At 40.0% G+C, this 15,797-nt stretch overlaps 1 protein-coding gene across 1 annotated transcript in view; it reads right to left on the bottom strand.

Annotated features, from left to right (window-relative positions):
• Nucleotides 1–15,797, bottom strand: part of LOC308043971 (contactin-4) — a gene marked incomplete at both ends in the record, with an annotated part of 157,556 nt that overhangs the window by 68,773 nt on the left and 72,986 nt on the right. Inside the window, 3 exons of the mRNA XM_080350395.1 lie at nucleotides 2,917–3,101; nucleotides 3,730–3,832; nucleotides 10,274–10,477. Of these exons, the coding sequence (XP_080206521.1) occupies nucleotides 2,917–3,101; nucleotides 3,730–3,832; nucleotides 10,274–10,477 (492 nt within the window). The remainder of the gene's footprint in view (nucleotides 1–2,916; nucleotides 3,102–3,729; nucleotides 3,833–10,273; nucleotides 10,478–15,797) is intronic.

The following is a 15,797-nucleotide window of genomic DNA, read 5'->3' on the forward strand; positions in this document are numbered from 1 at the left end:
AGGAGATAATTGGAGGTACATGGTAGCTAGCTAGGAATGGCAGACAGAATAGGAATGTCAGACAGAACAAGAGACTTCTAGCGAGAAAACAAGTGATATGTTGTTCAGAGTTATAATAGTCAAGGAAACAGGTATAAGTCACTGTAATTGCATTAACATTAACATGTTTTCTATCGTGTAGGTCTATCCATCAAGTAGGACATACAACACTCAGAACAAATGCTGTCAGAGAGCAATAAAACTCAGCCTGTTGCAGGGGCTCAAAGCATAGAAAATGGAGGAAGAACAGATCTTGAATGTTTAATTAACCTTTCCTGCTACAACGAGAATGTCAAACAACTCCAGTGTCACTGATATGCTAACAGAGGAAAAAATAAACATTGATACAAGAATGAAATACAGCAAAAGTCAACCTTCCCTGACAACTTCCAGGAGCAATGAAAGAAGCTGACAATGGAGGCAACGCTGGATTAGCTACAGTGAGCAGACAAATTTGAATTTTCTTTTTTTCTTTTTTTTTTCTTTTTTTTTTTTTTTTTTTAATGATTTTATTCTATTCTATGCAGGGAGGCAGATAACTGGGTTTAATGGAGTCATGCCGTTAGAGCCAGATTGCGATCTCCAGGGCACATGTCGTGACACAGCACATCACTGCACACAGGCAGCACATCCGACCGCCCCTATCACATTCCTCCAGATTGTTCCCTTCTCTGGGAACCAGCCCTGAACCACCACAAGACTCCTGAAAAGTTCTGCCCACATTACAGTTCTATTTCAATAACGACATAACACTTCTCAGCTTTATATAGAAAAATGATTAAGGAAAATGACTTTCTTTCAGTTTCAATTATTCGTATAAAGTATTTACAGTAAGTCACCTTCCCTGAAAAAACTTTGCTGCCATGTGAAACTCCAGAACCTAGCAATTTTTTTTAAGAGACATCTGTTTTCAGTACTAAATGGCTGCCTAACACAAGCTATCCCTGAAAACTGGATGCTTATAAACTAGTAACTCATCATCCTCAGGACAGGGATGATATTTTAGTCAATTATCTTTAAAACCAGTAGCTAGGAGAGGTGGCAGGCCAATGGTGCTCCATAAGGAACTCCTCTGCTCACATGAAGAAAAGCAGATGTAAAGATAGTTCCCAGCATCACAGAGAGAGAGGGACACTCCTCTTCCCCAAAAATCTTGAGCTTCTTTGCTGAAATGCCATCCTGAGTGTGAAAAGCAGCAGTAGCCAAGGTGGCAGCTTTTGTGTAGGATCTGCAGTCTTCCAGCAATGGGATCCAGACTGGTAAATTCATTACAGTAATTAGATTATAATTTAATATATGCTATGGTGGGATTACACCAAAGGCTCGATTTACTGCTTTGCAAGGAAGGCAGGTTTGGCTGTGGGTTGAGTAAAACTGTACAACTGATGAGTCTTTTCATTTACTGTGCACATGGGAAAAATCAGGAGAAACATGCATTGCCTGATGAGAAGAAAAAGAAATCTTCAACTCAATTAAAACAAAACAAAACAAAACAAAAAACCAAAAACTTTAAAGGAACCCTGGGTTCTTTCCTTAACATGAAAGATTTTACTGTCTCCTTGCTATTTCTCTCCTTCTTGATATCTTCTCATTTTACGTTTTCCTTAGTTTTAAAAGGAGAAAAAATGGAAGCCCCAAAAATTTTAATTTCCAAATTAAATGCCTTTTAGAAATATTTCCAATTTTTTAACATCCCTATATGTGCCTCAAAAAAAACCCCAAAACATTACTCACCAAATGCAATCCAGTTTTGACAGGATGGTTAACTCCCAAACTCTTTCTCTGTGGCAAATTTAGTATAAATCAAAAATATTCTTTTCATCTCTGGAGTTCAACCCAATGTTCCCTGCTGACAGAAGTTGGGCTCTCGGGAGCATTTGGGGGAGCAAACACTGAGTTTCTCTCCATGAGTTCAATAAAGAACGACATTCTATTATGCTCCGGAAGATGACAACAGGGCAGCAACAAAACAAAGTTTTCTATGATGGTGGCGAAGTCTCTGCACACCTGAATGTGAGGTATGTAACCTGCAGCCTTCTGCCCTCCAAAAGATATCCAATAGAAGCTAAGAACCAAACCAACAGCCCATTTGGACCTCTAAAACCCTCTTGGCGACTCTTGTTCACCTCTACAGGGGTAAATCCCCAGTAACTCTGAACATGTAAAACTCTCCCCCTGCAAACTTCGTTCAGCTCCTAGAAACAGTTAATTTGCTTCACAAGATGGAGCAGTGTCCAGCAGAAATTTGGGGATGGGCAGACACTTATATCAGGATGAGGGGCACTAATGCATTTTCTACTTAACACAGAAGGTCTATGAAGCCAAAGTTTTCCATTTTACAGTGCTCAAATCACTGGCTCTGATTTCAGCATAAGAAGAGCAGGTGTACAAAGCTTTTGGGTGAAGAGGATTCTGCCAGCTCCCACATGCTTAAATCCCAACTTTCCAGGCTGGGCAACCACTGACCCCTCTTGAAAGCAGTCCTTGTTTGCTTATAAGCAATTAACATTTATTAACACAAGCTGAGGCAACAGATACATAATAAATCCCGAGCTGTAGCCACAAAAAGGCTCCACCAGAATACTTGCTCTACCCTCATAGCTCCAAGAAGGCAAATGAGCCATTTGCAAGTGTTTTCTGCACATTATAATGCAAATATCCTTCCAGCAATACATTTTCGTTCCAACTGCTCTGATTCTCAAATTAATACGCACCATTCAGATAGGATTTATTTCAAATTACACCCTTTTTTGAGATGTGTTGCTTGTAGAAGAAAGTAATTTTAAAAATACTCCCCAAAATTACTTTATCACAAAATATTAACTGCATATTGCACCCGATAAAATAAAACCGTCTGAAAGCACGAAGACTGCTTACCATAAAATATCAGTTGTCCTCGTGCCACATTTTTCCCTCTCACATTTTCAGCTACACACTCATAGAGTCCAGCATCTTCCTGCTGAAAATTTGGGATTTCAAGAAGTCCACTTGATCTGTGTCTTCTCGCTTTTCTGGGTATCTGTTTCCCATCTGCTCTTCTCCAGCTAATAGTAGGAACTGGACTAAAATAAGAAAAAAGAAATCAAAATAAGACTCATAGAAAAAACTATGCATCTTGTCCTGATAAGCACTTGTCTGATCAACTTAACACTGTTTTGTGTTTGAGGATGATGAAGACATCAAGAGTCTGAAGACTCTGGCACAAGATCTGGATACATTTATTATGAGTGGCTTGTATGTAATAAAAATAAACATATACACCAATGGTGCACTGCTCATGCAGCCTTGAAAGCAGAGACTGTGTATTATAAAAATGCTGTTTTGACAAATTTGAATTTTGGGTTCTGCTGTGACAATACACCCATTTTCCTACCAGTCCCACATTTTATTTAGGAAGTGTTGCCAGTGTTCACTCTAGAAACAAGAGACGTGTTTTAAGTGTTGCATGAGACTTCAAAACAGGAGATGCACAAACACATCTTTACAAAATAAGTTACATCTTCTCTCTTCCTTGGGAGTTTCTTTTTGGTGAGCAAAGCCCCTGCTCCCCAAGTCCCTTGTCTGTCACGAATGCTTGCAATAAGTAACTCCTGCCGAGGAAAGGGAAGACTGGCAAGTCTTGCAAACTCTACCGTATAGCACTATCAAAGTGAGAAGCTGTAGGAATAATAATAATGGATCAAAACTTACTTCCCCAAGGCAAAGCACTCCAGTTTCACTGTTGTTCCTTTTGCAGATGGAACTGTTTCTGGGAACTGCACTTCTATTTTCGGCTCATACTCTCCCATCACCCCTGTGAACATAAAATATATGCTAAGGCTTGGCTGAATTTTTGCAATAAATTCACAAGTGTTCCCGTGCTAGCACAGAGCTGTTCTATACATCATTACTTGCCCAATTAATCCATTCATTTTAAACACAGCCTGTTTCTAACAGCCGTGCAGTGTGGGCTCTTCTCCCATTTACTGCCAGAGGAATATCAGAACCAGTGCTCCACACCATCTGCCAAAGATTAAAATTTCTTCATGGCTTTGCTACTTTTTGGTTCTGAAGATCCTGATTTTTGCAGGTAGCTTGTGAAATATATCAATAATAAGGGAGGTTCATCACCTTCTAGAAAATGAAATGTGGAACAAATAGTCATTAGAAAAAGTTCTAAGAGCACTGGAGCTAATCAAGGCATCTATTAACTCCAAGATGCGCAGAGATCATGTACTCTTTGGGTAATTTCTTTATTTTTATTGCCATGGTAAATCAGGTATCGGGGCAGTCTCTTTATGAGATTGTGTTTAAAAATTTGGGCACATAAAAAGGCCTTTATATTAATGATAAATGGCTACATTTCTACTCATTGTACTGTCTTAAAACCAGCACATCTAATTTCATCAGTAGTGATTATCAGCTAATTGACGATCGCAGTTTAAATCAGAACTGCACGATGCATCCTGGACATTGGACAAGCACAGGACAGGCGAGGAGCAGGCAGGAGCAGTATTGGATCAGACCAGATGAATGTCACCAGTATGCACAAATACAGAAATGAGATAGCACGAGTTTACAGAGATATTCAAGGTAAGCCAGGGCTGCTTACGGTGGCCTGCGATTGCAGAGCTGCTTTTTGTCTACCTGCTTTGCAAAGAGGATGCAACAAAAGCCTTTTTTTCTTTACCTTTTCACAGTTAAGAGTTTTAAAGCTGAAAATGCTCAATATGAGGCTTACATCAAGTCTAGCTTTACTTGCTGACATGTATATTACCTGTTCTGGTGCAACAGCAGGTTATATCATCTTTCTTCCAACCCGTTAATTGCAAACAAGAACTGCTGCTACATTATATAAAGAGTAGCTCCTGCACAACATCAGTTATCAAAATTAAATGAATTTATTAACAACGAGAAAAGTCTCTCCATAGTCATGTCCTGGCCAACACATACAGCAGGAAACCCATGAGTCTGTGTCAGCGCTGCAGCATTTACATACTATACAAACAAGAATTACATGGCACACTTCTCGTTAGGCCCCTGCACATTAACACTGCAGCCCCGAAGGGCTGGAAGTGGATGTTACAGTCGACATCATAGAAAATCCTCTCTGTTCTCCTGATTGTGACTTGCCAAATCTTGGCAATCCTGTCTAAATTTCTCCACGCTAAACATCTGCTGGGTGAGTTTTGGCCAAGCCAAAACCAGTTATTGCCCCATGGTATCCAAGGGCATGGTTGGGCATGAATGTCTGGGAGCAGCAGCAGCGTTTGGCTGATATTAGAACTTATTAGAGATCTTTTCTCAGAAAAGCATTTCCATGTTTTGCAATGAATACTGCAAATTTGGCAGAGGAAGAGCCCTTGAGGATATGTTTCCCATGAAAGCCTGGCCAGATTCAGGCAGCTGCCTCAGTTTAGAAGATGCTGCCTTTCAGATTAGAGACTTACCTGGAGAAATGACAGTCTCCATCACCCTCAAATAAAGAGTTCCTCAGTGCCTGTGCCACAGGCCACCCCGACCCCACCACAGCCCAGGCGTGCGAGAAGAGAGGATGCAGCTTGTCCAAAACCATTCCACAGGGTCTGCTGGCAGCTGGCTGGAGGGTGGGAGATGACACTGTGGCCAAGTAACACAGGAGAAAGAGAGCTGCCCAGGGGAGCCTCCTGCCCACTGAGAGGCCAGCTACAAACCAGTCCTCAACTAGCAAAGTTGGATCCAAGACCAATTCCCACGCAGACAGTCCTTATTTTTCATGCTGTTCCTAGGTGATTTAACACCTGACTTAGCCATGCAGGTGGAAGGGATGGGGGAGAAAATAAAAGAACTAAAATAGACACCAGGTTTGCAGCTTGGAGAACACTTTCAGTGTCATGGCACATCAGGTGCTATATGTGTTTGCATTTCGTAGGCTTTCATATTTTTCTTCCAATTTCAAGGCTTAAAAATGTGCTTTTGGATTAAAGTCCCAGGAATTCAGAAGCAAGCTAATTTGTCTGAGGAGATGATATGCATTTCCTGACAACACCTGTGAAATGTTAAAAGTTTAATTAGTCCATACAGCTGCTGCTGATGGTAATTTTATTGCAGGACTATTTTGGTTCTTTCCTACTGTTACTGTTTTAATTCTGATGTAAAAAATCTAAAGCATATTTTAAAGAGAAGTAAAGTACTGCAAGAGCAGCAGCTCTCAAAACCTGGGTGGCTCTCAACAGGCTTTGCCTGGTGCTTGCTGCAGGGTCAGGGTGGCCAAGAGGGTCCCAAAGGTGGTGGTAGGGATGGCACCTCTGGTACCTGCTGCCCTTCCAGGGGAGAATGGTGCAGAGACTGTGGCCTTGATGGGGATAGGGCAGCCAGATGGCAGACAGGTTTTGATTAAATGGAGGAGATGGCGTTGCAGGTTTGTTCCCTTCCAGTCCATACCACTCAGTGAGCTGCCAGGCAGCTTGTCCGGCATTCAAATTTAAATCCTTTTTTTTTCTGAGCTGCAATAAGTGCTGCAATACTAGTGGAAACCTTACTTCAGGCTTTAGGATCATTCTGGTTCTTTGGTGCTGTATACATTTAGCTATTTATTATATTTCCCAACATGAAAATAGCTCAGAGAGCCCTTTCTCCACAATGGGAGGTACCAGTTGGTAGCACTAGGGTTAATTCCCCTCATTCCTGCAAAATGCAAGCTGAAGCCCAACCTCAATACCTTGGGAAATCTAGAAAACCATAACAACTTTTATTTTTTCCTTTTATACACTAGCACTCTTACATAATGTGAAAGGGGGAGCTGCTTGTCATTCACAAAGACCTGTTCTGGAATATGGGTACACATTTCAAGAGAACAGGTCCCAAACTATAAATGTGCAGTTTCAGGGACTGCTGCACTTTCATAATATCGTCTGTAAATCTTTTACCCACCTGCATTGCAAGCATCCTCACCACAGATATATGAAAATATTTAAACAGTGAGTGATTGCATGCATCTGTGGAAGGGAATCAAGAGACAGAGGAAAAACATCCTTTACCCAGCACACACTGTACTTTTTACACTGTACTTATCACCATCAGATAACCTCTGTCCAGAGTTTCAGCTCACACTGATCACAACAGCTGTGTTGGCACAGTCTGTTCCTACCACTATCCTGTAGCCCTCTATGATATTTATCTCTCCAATGCGGAAAATCTGTCTGAAGATAACTAATGGGATAAGAGGCACCTTCTGTTTCCACAGCACAGCGCCAGGGAAGGAAGCAGAGTTCTGTCAACAAGAGCATGTACTGCTGGTTAGAAAAAACCGCTGCAAGTAGTGGTGGGAGATGTGTAACTCCCAAGCCTTGCAGCTGAAAACGAGCAAAACACAAGCACAAAAGGCACAGGTGGGGAAGGCAATCTGCCTACAGGATCTGATTTCATCCCCTACACCCATATCTTTTCCTCTTACAGATTACAGCTCAACAGCCTGGCATTGTAATGCAAGCAGCACTTGAAAGAAACATGCTGAAAAGCAGTTTTTCCAAGATGATTACATTAAAATAAAATAACCACAACAAAGAAGGCAGGTATTTGACATAAAAAGCCTAAATGATTCACAACTAAGTCTAAAAAACTTACTGCCACGAATTGTAGAAAAAATGTGACAAGAAACCTCAAGGTTATAGGGAGATCTCAGTTCAGCATGTGCCATCCTGCACATCCACATCAATGAGCTTCTCCAAGGGAATGGGGAATGTTCATTAGTTCCATGAGAAGTCTGAATATTGGATGCAGTAAGAATACCTGCCATGTGGCTTGTTCACCTATCTGTTAAAACAATCGAAATTCCTTAGACTAAACAGCATAGGGTCAGCCCAACTGTGAGCATCCAAGCTCCATTTTCTTCCTATAGCTCCAGAATCAGGAATTTTAAAAGTTTTTGAGTGAGAGATTATCACTGGCACAAAAGGAAAGAGTCTTCTGTTTTTCTCTCTTTAACTCAGTATGAAATAAATAAAAAACAAGTCTAGGCGCTATTCTTAGTTCTACATGACCAGTATACCTTTTGGATAATGTCTTACTCCACTAGTTTCTTTCAAAGAAACAGAGACCTATAATTAATTCTCTATGACAGCGAAAATGTTTTGCAGTTTAAAAATAACTTCGACTTCTGAAAAAAACCCACAAATTTCACAAGGAGATTGTCTTACGGTACCAGGATTTTTGCAGAATTCACAAAAAGTACTTCAATGTGAAGCCAACCAGGCAATAACTTTGTAACTTTTAGCAAGAAACTGTTTTATGAAGGGTGCATTGGAGAAGGTCTGACACTCTGGCTGGGACACCAGCCTAGGGCTGAGTGGCTTCAGAGCTGCATCAACCCCTTGGTAACTGGGGAGCTGCTGGGGCAGAGGGACCCCGTGCCCCTTCTTTCCCAGCTTGGTGCCTGCCCGGGTGGCAGCTGGAGGAACAGCTCAGTGCACATAAATTCACCAGGAAAGCTCCATTATGAACATTTTTCCCACTTAACTCGCTAATTGAAACTAAATGGAACTGAAACATTAATTGTTGATGAGCTAGCCTCTGAGCCTACTAATTTAATGATAAAAAGTTGTAACGAAAATAACATGTCATATATATTCAGATATACTCAACAGATATGAATACAAATGATAAACAAGACAACTTTCCCAGTGGAAATATTGATGTGCCTCAGATTTAACTAGCTTCTGTTGTTCACACTTCTGAAGTAACATATATAATTTTGCTTTTTAAGTTTGTTAGTGTGTTACATTCAGATTTTATAGGGTTACTCTATGTGAAATCAAATATTGAGATCTGCTGATTTTTAAAACGAAGCTTCCCTGTAATACTAGTGCAATTCTATTTTAAAATACACATTTAGCCCATCTTCAGCTTTGAATAAAGCTGTCTTGGTTCTACAGATACAACAGTACTTTGCTTGTTTAGCTCAGGGATGTATTCCCCAGCCCCTCAGAGGCTCAATTACAGTTTCATATCTTTAATAAACAGCAGAGTACACTTCAAAGGAATCAGAGAACATTCCTGTGAATTATCTCAGGAAGGCAATCAGTCCCTGTAAATAAAGCAGAGTGCATGAAGAAGCAATGCACTGGGGTAAAGCCCTCAGTGAGGCACTTTACAATCACCCCAGCATCAGCCCTGTCTTGGAACAGAAGCTGACATCAAGCTGGATTGTGATAAATCGATGCACTTTCAGCTAGGTAAGGTTTGCATAAAAGTCCTGTTAATATAATACTTCAAAATATTTCTTCTCCAATGCTGAAAACGTTAATAGGAAACGAATTAAAATATTCCTCTTTATCTTTCATATATCAGACAACTTAGTCTGGACTCAGAGGGACAGATTTACTGTCACTGGGTTTACAGAAATGCAGCCTTCCCTGTAACGAAGAGCAGATTTGGCACAGATCTGGAAAAACAACTGTCCCAGACGAACTGCGGCACTTTCTCATCACAACATTTCCAAACTCCCTGTCCACAGGAATGACGCTAATGTGAAGGGGACAGCTAAGGGCTGTAGTAGTCAACAACTGGCAAAAATGAGCCTGTATTCTACAAGCAAAGAATTTGTGTCAAATACCACTAGGTGACAATGGATCTTCTTCTAGAAGAAGTTTCTAATAGTGTGTTTCTATTTCTGGAACAAACGTCCTAACAGTTATCCTTTAAACAGACAAATTTAAATTAATTTTTATTACAAATTAGCATGCAAACTTATTTTTCTTATCTACTCAAAACTGACAATGATACAAATCAACTGTCTGTATAAATTTAGAATCCTCTTTTGGTTTCTTCTTGCTTTTTTTGTATTATTCCACAGACACTAAAAATAGCAACAATTCTGCTGGGAAATACAGCCTGAGCTAAGAGTTACCAGAACAACAAAGTGCTTTTGTTCACTTTTGGAATGCATGAAATGAGCAAAAATGTAGTATATCCAAAGTCTAAAATCTATTTTATTTCCTGTCTTTGGCCAAGTGTCACCAAGTTTCTCTTTTATAATTATTGCCTGATACTGAGATTTGGCCACAGCATCATAAACCCCATCGCCATTTGCAACTTTGAACCACAACTAAAGCAGATGTCTCCAGCCTCACTGAATTTCTGTGAAGGGGGAAAACCTTTCCCTTCACTCTGGTATAAATATTTCAGGCCATTTCTGAATTTCTGGATGACAGTCAGTCAAATAAAACAATATGAACTCACCAGCCCCAGCCCCCAATTCCCCTCCTCTAAGTCCTACCATCATTCCGGAGGATGAGCGGGGTGGGGGGACCCAGGACCCTGCTGTCAGTCACCGTGTTCGTCACCACACACGTGTAGTTGCCCACATCCGAAGCTTCCACCTTCGCGATGTACAAGTTTCCAGTCTCTTGTGAAACGAAGCGGCGGTTGTCCTGGTGTACGAAGGTCGGGTACTCATTGAAGATCCAGGCGTAGGTGAGATCTGGAAGCACAAGGTACTACCAGCGTGACACAGGGCACTGTCTGATGCTGAGCTCCATCACAAGTCAAACCTAGAGCCCCCAAATGATTTTCTCCTTGCCTCCTTTGGTTAGGGAAATTGGATATATCACAGCACATGAAATGACAAAAAGGCTAACATTTTGCAAGTTCTCATATTTATGGCTAGAAACATACATTTCCAACTGTGACACTTCTGAGCCAACACATGGATCTAATATTCTTGTATATAATGCATTTTACAAGAATCTCATCTTTCTGTCATGGACATTTCAGCCTGATTCATGACCTTTTTTTTTTTTTTTTTTTTTCCTTTAAAGACAGTTCAGAGGAGGATCCGCTGAGCTGTATTATCACCCACCGTATGTTTTATTCCTTCAGAATTTCGGACTCAGCAAAACACTGAACCCTAAATTAAGCTGCTGTAATCTTTGTAATCTTCTCTATGACTAATCAGAGAGTACACTGTGTTTTATATGGCATCTTTGGAGGTTATTTGAACAATGAAAGTGAGAGAGATGCCACAAGTGGTTGCAGAGTTTGCAAGTGAGGTTAAATGCAATATAACCCTATAAAATTTGCATTAGACTAATGCCCAAACACCCTGAAAATATTTGAAGAACTAACGTGAATACAAGATTGTTGTAGGTTTCTAAGGAAACACTAATTATGCTGAAAAGCATATTCTTAGTTTAATACTCTAATGAGCCATAACTGTAATTGACCTCAACTACCATTACTTTAGAAAATACATTCTGCCCTCACATTCCACTGTTTACATATATAAGAGGCTGAACGCAGATTGTTGGCTTTTATTTATTTATTTTTAACAACAGGATTATAGAATGTCTACTCAGACTTTTAGCATGATATGATAATTATGTTTATATGGGAATATCTAATCATCATATTTACACATGTGCATCTAATTATAAGTAACCTCATGCTGATGTCAAGAGGATACTCAGAGCAAACAAGGTACCACTTCTCAGCTGGCTTATTATTTTCTGCAAGTAGTTAAGCTTTTTTATTTTTTTTTTTAAATTTACTCTTGGTGAACAATTATCTTGTTCTCCAGAAGCATCCAGTAATGGGCCAATAAACATCACTACCCCGGAAGGCACAAAGGCATTGAAATTTGAGTGAATCTTCACAGGTTTCCACCAAAGCCCCCCAAGCTCTGCAATACAACAACATTTTGCATTGACTGTGGAATGGTAAATTGACTACATATTCCCCAGAAACACCACAGAACTGGGAGGTCTTGCTGGATCAACAATCCCCTTCCCACTCTAACCTTCCCCAGAAGGTTATATAGCCCTACTCTTAAATATACCCTAGAAGCAGTAAGGGTTTTTTTTCCTACTTTTCTGTTGTAAAATGGTATTATTTTAATTGCTAAGAAACCTCTAATTTTCAGGTTAAATATTTTCATTATAAGTCTATATCCATGTGCTTCTGGGCTAATGATGCCTTTAGCCTGAAGTGTTCTTACCTCTTCACTAGTGTGAGCCATCAAGAGCCCTTATGCCTTCATTTTCAAGACAAGCTTTCCGATCATATGATCGTTGTAGTAGATTTTCCCAGCCTCTGCCTTAGTAAAAAGATTTGAATATTTGTGTCATTTGAGCTGAGTGCTAGATTGGAAATCCTGGCTAAGCAGGTCACAGGAGAGCAGAAGGCAAACGTAAAGTTGTGTAACAGTGAAGAGTTCTGATCAAAGAGAGCACCAAATGGTGATGATCTGGGATTCCTCCAAACAGAGGAACCGAACACAGTAGGTACTAAAGGAGACCTATTTCTAGAGTGAAAAAGATCAAAATCTCCACAAAAGCCATCTTCAAACTCTACTAATTTGGCTACATAAAACTGAGGAACATAACGAAGATGTTGCAACTCTGCCTTCCTTTCACTACAACAAATTGTTGTCCAGAAAAAAATAATCTGCTCGAATTACACAGCCTTAGATATTAGGAGCAACCCATTATTGCTGTACAATATTTACAACAACTGGATAATTCTCTCAACATGGGACTGATGGACTACAAAGCACAGGAAATAACACAGACTGGAGCATCTATAAGTACATTTGCTTGTGTAGCAACATGTAAATAAATACTATATCAAACTCACTTTGATTTCCTTAGAGATCCTAGTGCAATATTTATGGCTTTTCAAACTTGACAGATTTCTTTTGATAAGGTTTCACATACTAATTGCTCTGGAAGTGACAGACAGTTCACATCCCATAGGCAATTTGTAACAACTGTGTAAACAGACACTTAAAATACAGCCCGAGATGGCTCCTGGTGACTGCACGTGATTGAAACATTTACCAAAGCTACAGACACGGAGTCTTTCAGTACAAAGAACGAGCAATAACAGGCAACTCGTGGTTCTCTAATTACACATTAGACTCTACATACTTGCAGAATTTACTACAAACTTCTCCTTTCTCATTTGGAGCCCTTTTCATGCAATTTTGCCTAATTTACAATGCTTTTAATTTCCTGTTTAAAGCACATTTGAGTAGCTCTATCAAACCGAGTATTTTCCAAATGTTTCTGAGCCATACTTGCTGTTTTTAAAAATGAGCAGAAGCTCAGCTCACTGCAATCCCACCGACGGCAGTGGAGCAACTGCCTGGTTGCTCCAAAGATCATACTTTGATACTGTCCCTTTCTTCATTGCCCTGAAGGTCTAGGTTTTCATGATAAACCAGAATGAGATGAAGATTTTTGGGTGACAAATCTCCACTTCTGTAATAATTATTAGGCAAGGACAGGGTGATGGAGAAGTTACTTGTACATTTTTTGTACAGATAATCTATGCACCCTGGCTCAAGCCATCACCAGATAGATATTCAACCCCAAATCTTTTCTTGCTCTACCAACTACATAACGACCATTTTCCATCTACAAAAATGCATCTTGATGGCTTACACACACTAACACCACAGGCACATGCTAGAAGGAGGAAAGTGGATTTATTTTTGCTGAAAGAATGCAAGTTTCTGCGCACAAGGTCCCAAGTTGCTAGGTATTTGCTCTGCTGGTCCAAAGCAAAGACAACAATGACAGGGAAGAGTGTCCTAAATTAGTTAATATCATCCATCTGTTGCAAAGGAGCCTATGGAAAATTGAGGCCTGGGACGAGCAGTGAAGGTAAAGTTGGGAAGCTCACAGGTGCGTTACCAGAAACTTCATGTGACTTTGGCCAAGAAGGATGGTGGAAGCGACGGACACAAACATGCAGAACTGTGAATCACTTCCAGACAGACACGTGGCATGGAAGTCTACTGCATCATTAACCTCTTCTCCACATTCCCTCCCCTGCCACTGCAGCAGAGGCTTTCAGGAGCAGCTCAATCACATAGAGATAACACAGTACACTTGCCATTAATATTTATGTCTCTGGGCAGGAGAACATGATAGGCAGTGCACGGCAGGTAGGTTATATGCCTCAAACATCCATCCATACAACATCAGACAGGAACAGTCTTGATTCAAAGCTCCACCGACAGCCTTTTACTCAAGTTGCTATTTACAAAGTTGTTTTACTTAAACGTGTGTGGCAGCAATACTAACCAAAAGAAGCCAGAATCTTTTTCCTTCACTCTTTTTATCCCTTTCAGAGACTGCCTCACACCAGTTGATCCCACTGATGCCCAGGCTACCTCTGTGTTTCAGGACCAAGTCTACTAACCACAGACACATATCCTCTATCACCTACAAATATCAATGACTGTTTAAAAGTAGAACCCAAGGCCTCTTCGACTATTCCATGGCTAAATATCATGGTTTAACAAAATTTATAGCAGCCAGGTGCTGCCATCAGCTTTAGGAATTAAAAAGGAAATAAATTATTCAAGCCACCTGAATGCAGATTTTGCAAATTTAAGGTATGTTTTTTTATTCTATCACCAGAGCACAGACAAATCCTCCCCCTCGCCCTCAGCAAAGAGTCTCCTGGATCTGCTTGCCTTGATAAAATTCAGATCTTGTTATTTTTCTAAAGCATTTGATGATAAACTCTTTTAAAATGTGAGTCTCTCCTTTGCTGCCCTAAGAATACTTGCTGCTTGAGACAAGAAACAAAGATAAAGACACTGTAAATTTTAAACTTTCTCTAAATGACAGCAAGCAGTAAAAAAAATGTTTCCAAAAGCTGAACAGAAATTCTGCTATGAGTAATTACTATAATTAGACCACATGGTTTGCCAAAATGATGTTCTCTGGTCTTCCGTCTTGTTAGAACCATACAATTTTGTCTTTTCCTTGTCTTTGCCTTTAGTACAAGAAACCCTTTTCTCGATTTTTTTTATTAGAAGTCTCTTCCATAAAGTCAGGGCTGCCACTTAAATATGCCTCTGTATTTATTATAGGAAAAGCTATTGAAACATCAAGACTATGGTAACCATCAAGCTGAATAGAAGAATGAAATTTTGAAATTAGTATTAACAAAAAATGGGGATAATTTGTCATTTTTAATAAGAACAGTGTGGTACAATACACTATTATTTTTTATAGGCATTACTGAAAGTTACAAAGATTAATCCAATCTTTAACAACTCCTATAATTTCTATATTATCACCTACTATGTTACTCTCAAGTTGGACAGGCATGAACTGCTTTTCCGTGTGAAACAAAAGATTTGCGACATTTCCTGTAAATCTTAATGCACAAAAACTATGGTGCATAACACATGGAAAGAAACAAATAGGAAAATAAGAAAATCCTCCCTTCATAACAATCCCAAGCAGCCTGAACTATAATTGCAGTAGTACAGCATTTTGGAAGAGCAGTACATAATTTTGAGACATTTTGATATGAAAGGTCAAGGCTCATCCCAGTATGCTATAAATAACAATTTAAATCCAGATATGGTGAATACAGCTCTGTGAGTTAGGTTTGCACTTTCCTTGATCATGTACCTCCATAAAAATGTAATTGCTTTTTTAACTTTCCAAATGCAATTTATTATTATTTATTATGTGTGGGGAGTACTGGAATTTTGCTGTCTGTTTTACCATACGCCTCTGCTTTCCCTGTCATAGATTGGGCCTTTCCAGATTACAGCTGACAGCAACAGCGAAGTCACAGGAAGCTTTTCCTGGAGAGAAGCTTTTCCCCTCAGCCTGCAGCTATTGCAGTGCAACTGGTGGTAGCAAGGACCTGGATGTAGCATTGTGCTTTGATATGATTTAGCACAGACACGTGTTTCTTGGTGCTGCGTGTGTTACTGCCTGTGCCAGCTGCAATCTGGGTTCCCATGAGAGATGCTGATGCGTGAGTGAGCCTGG

This window comes from Nesoenas mayeri, assembly GCF_963082525.1.
Source record: "Nesoenas mayeri genome assembly, chromosome: 10".
In the NCBI taxonomy this organism is placed as follows: Eukaryota; Metazoa; Chordata; class Aves; order Columbiformes; family Columbidae; genus Nesoenas; species Nesoenas mayeri.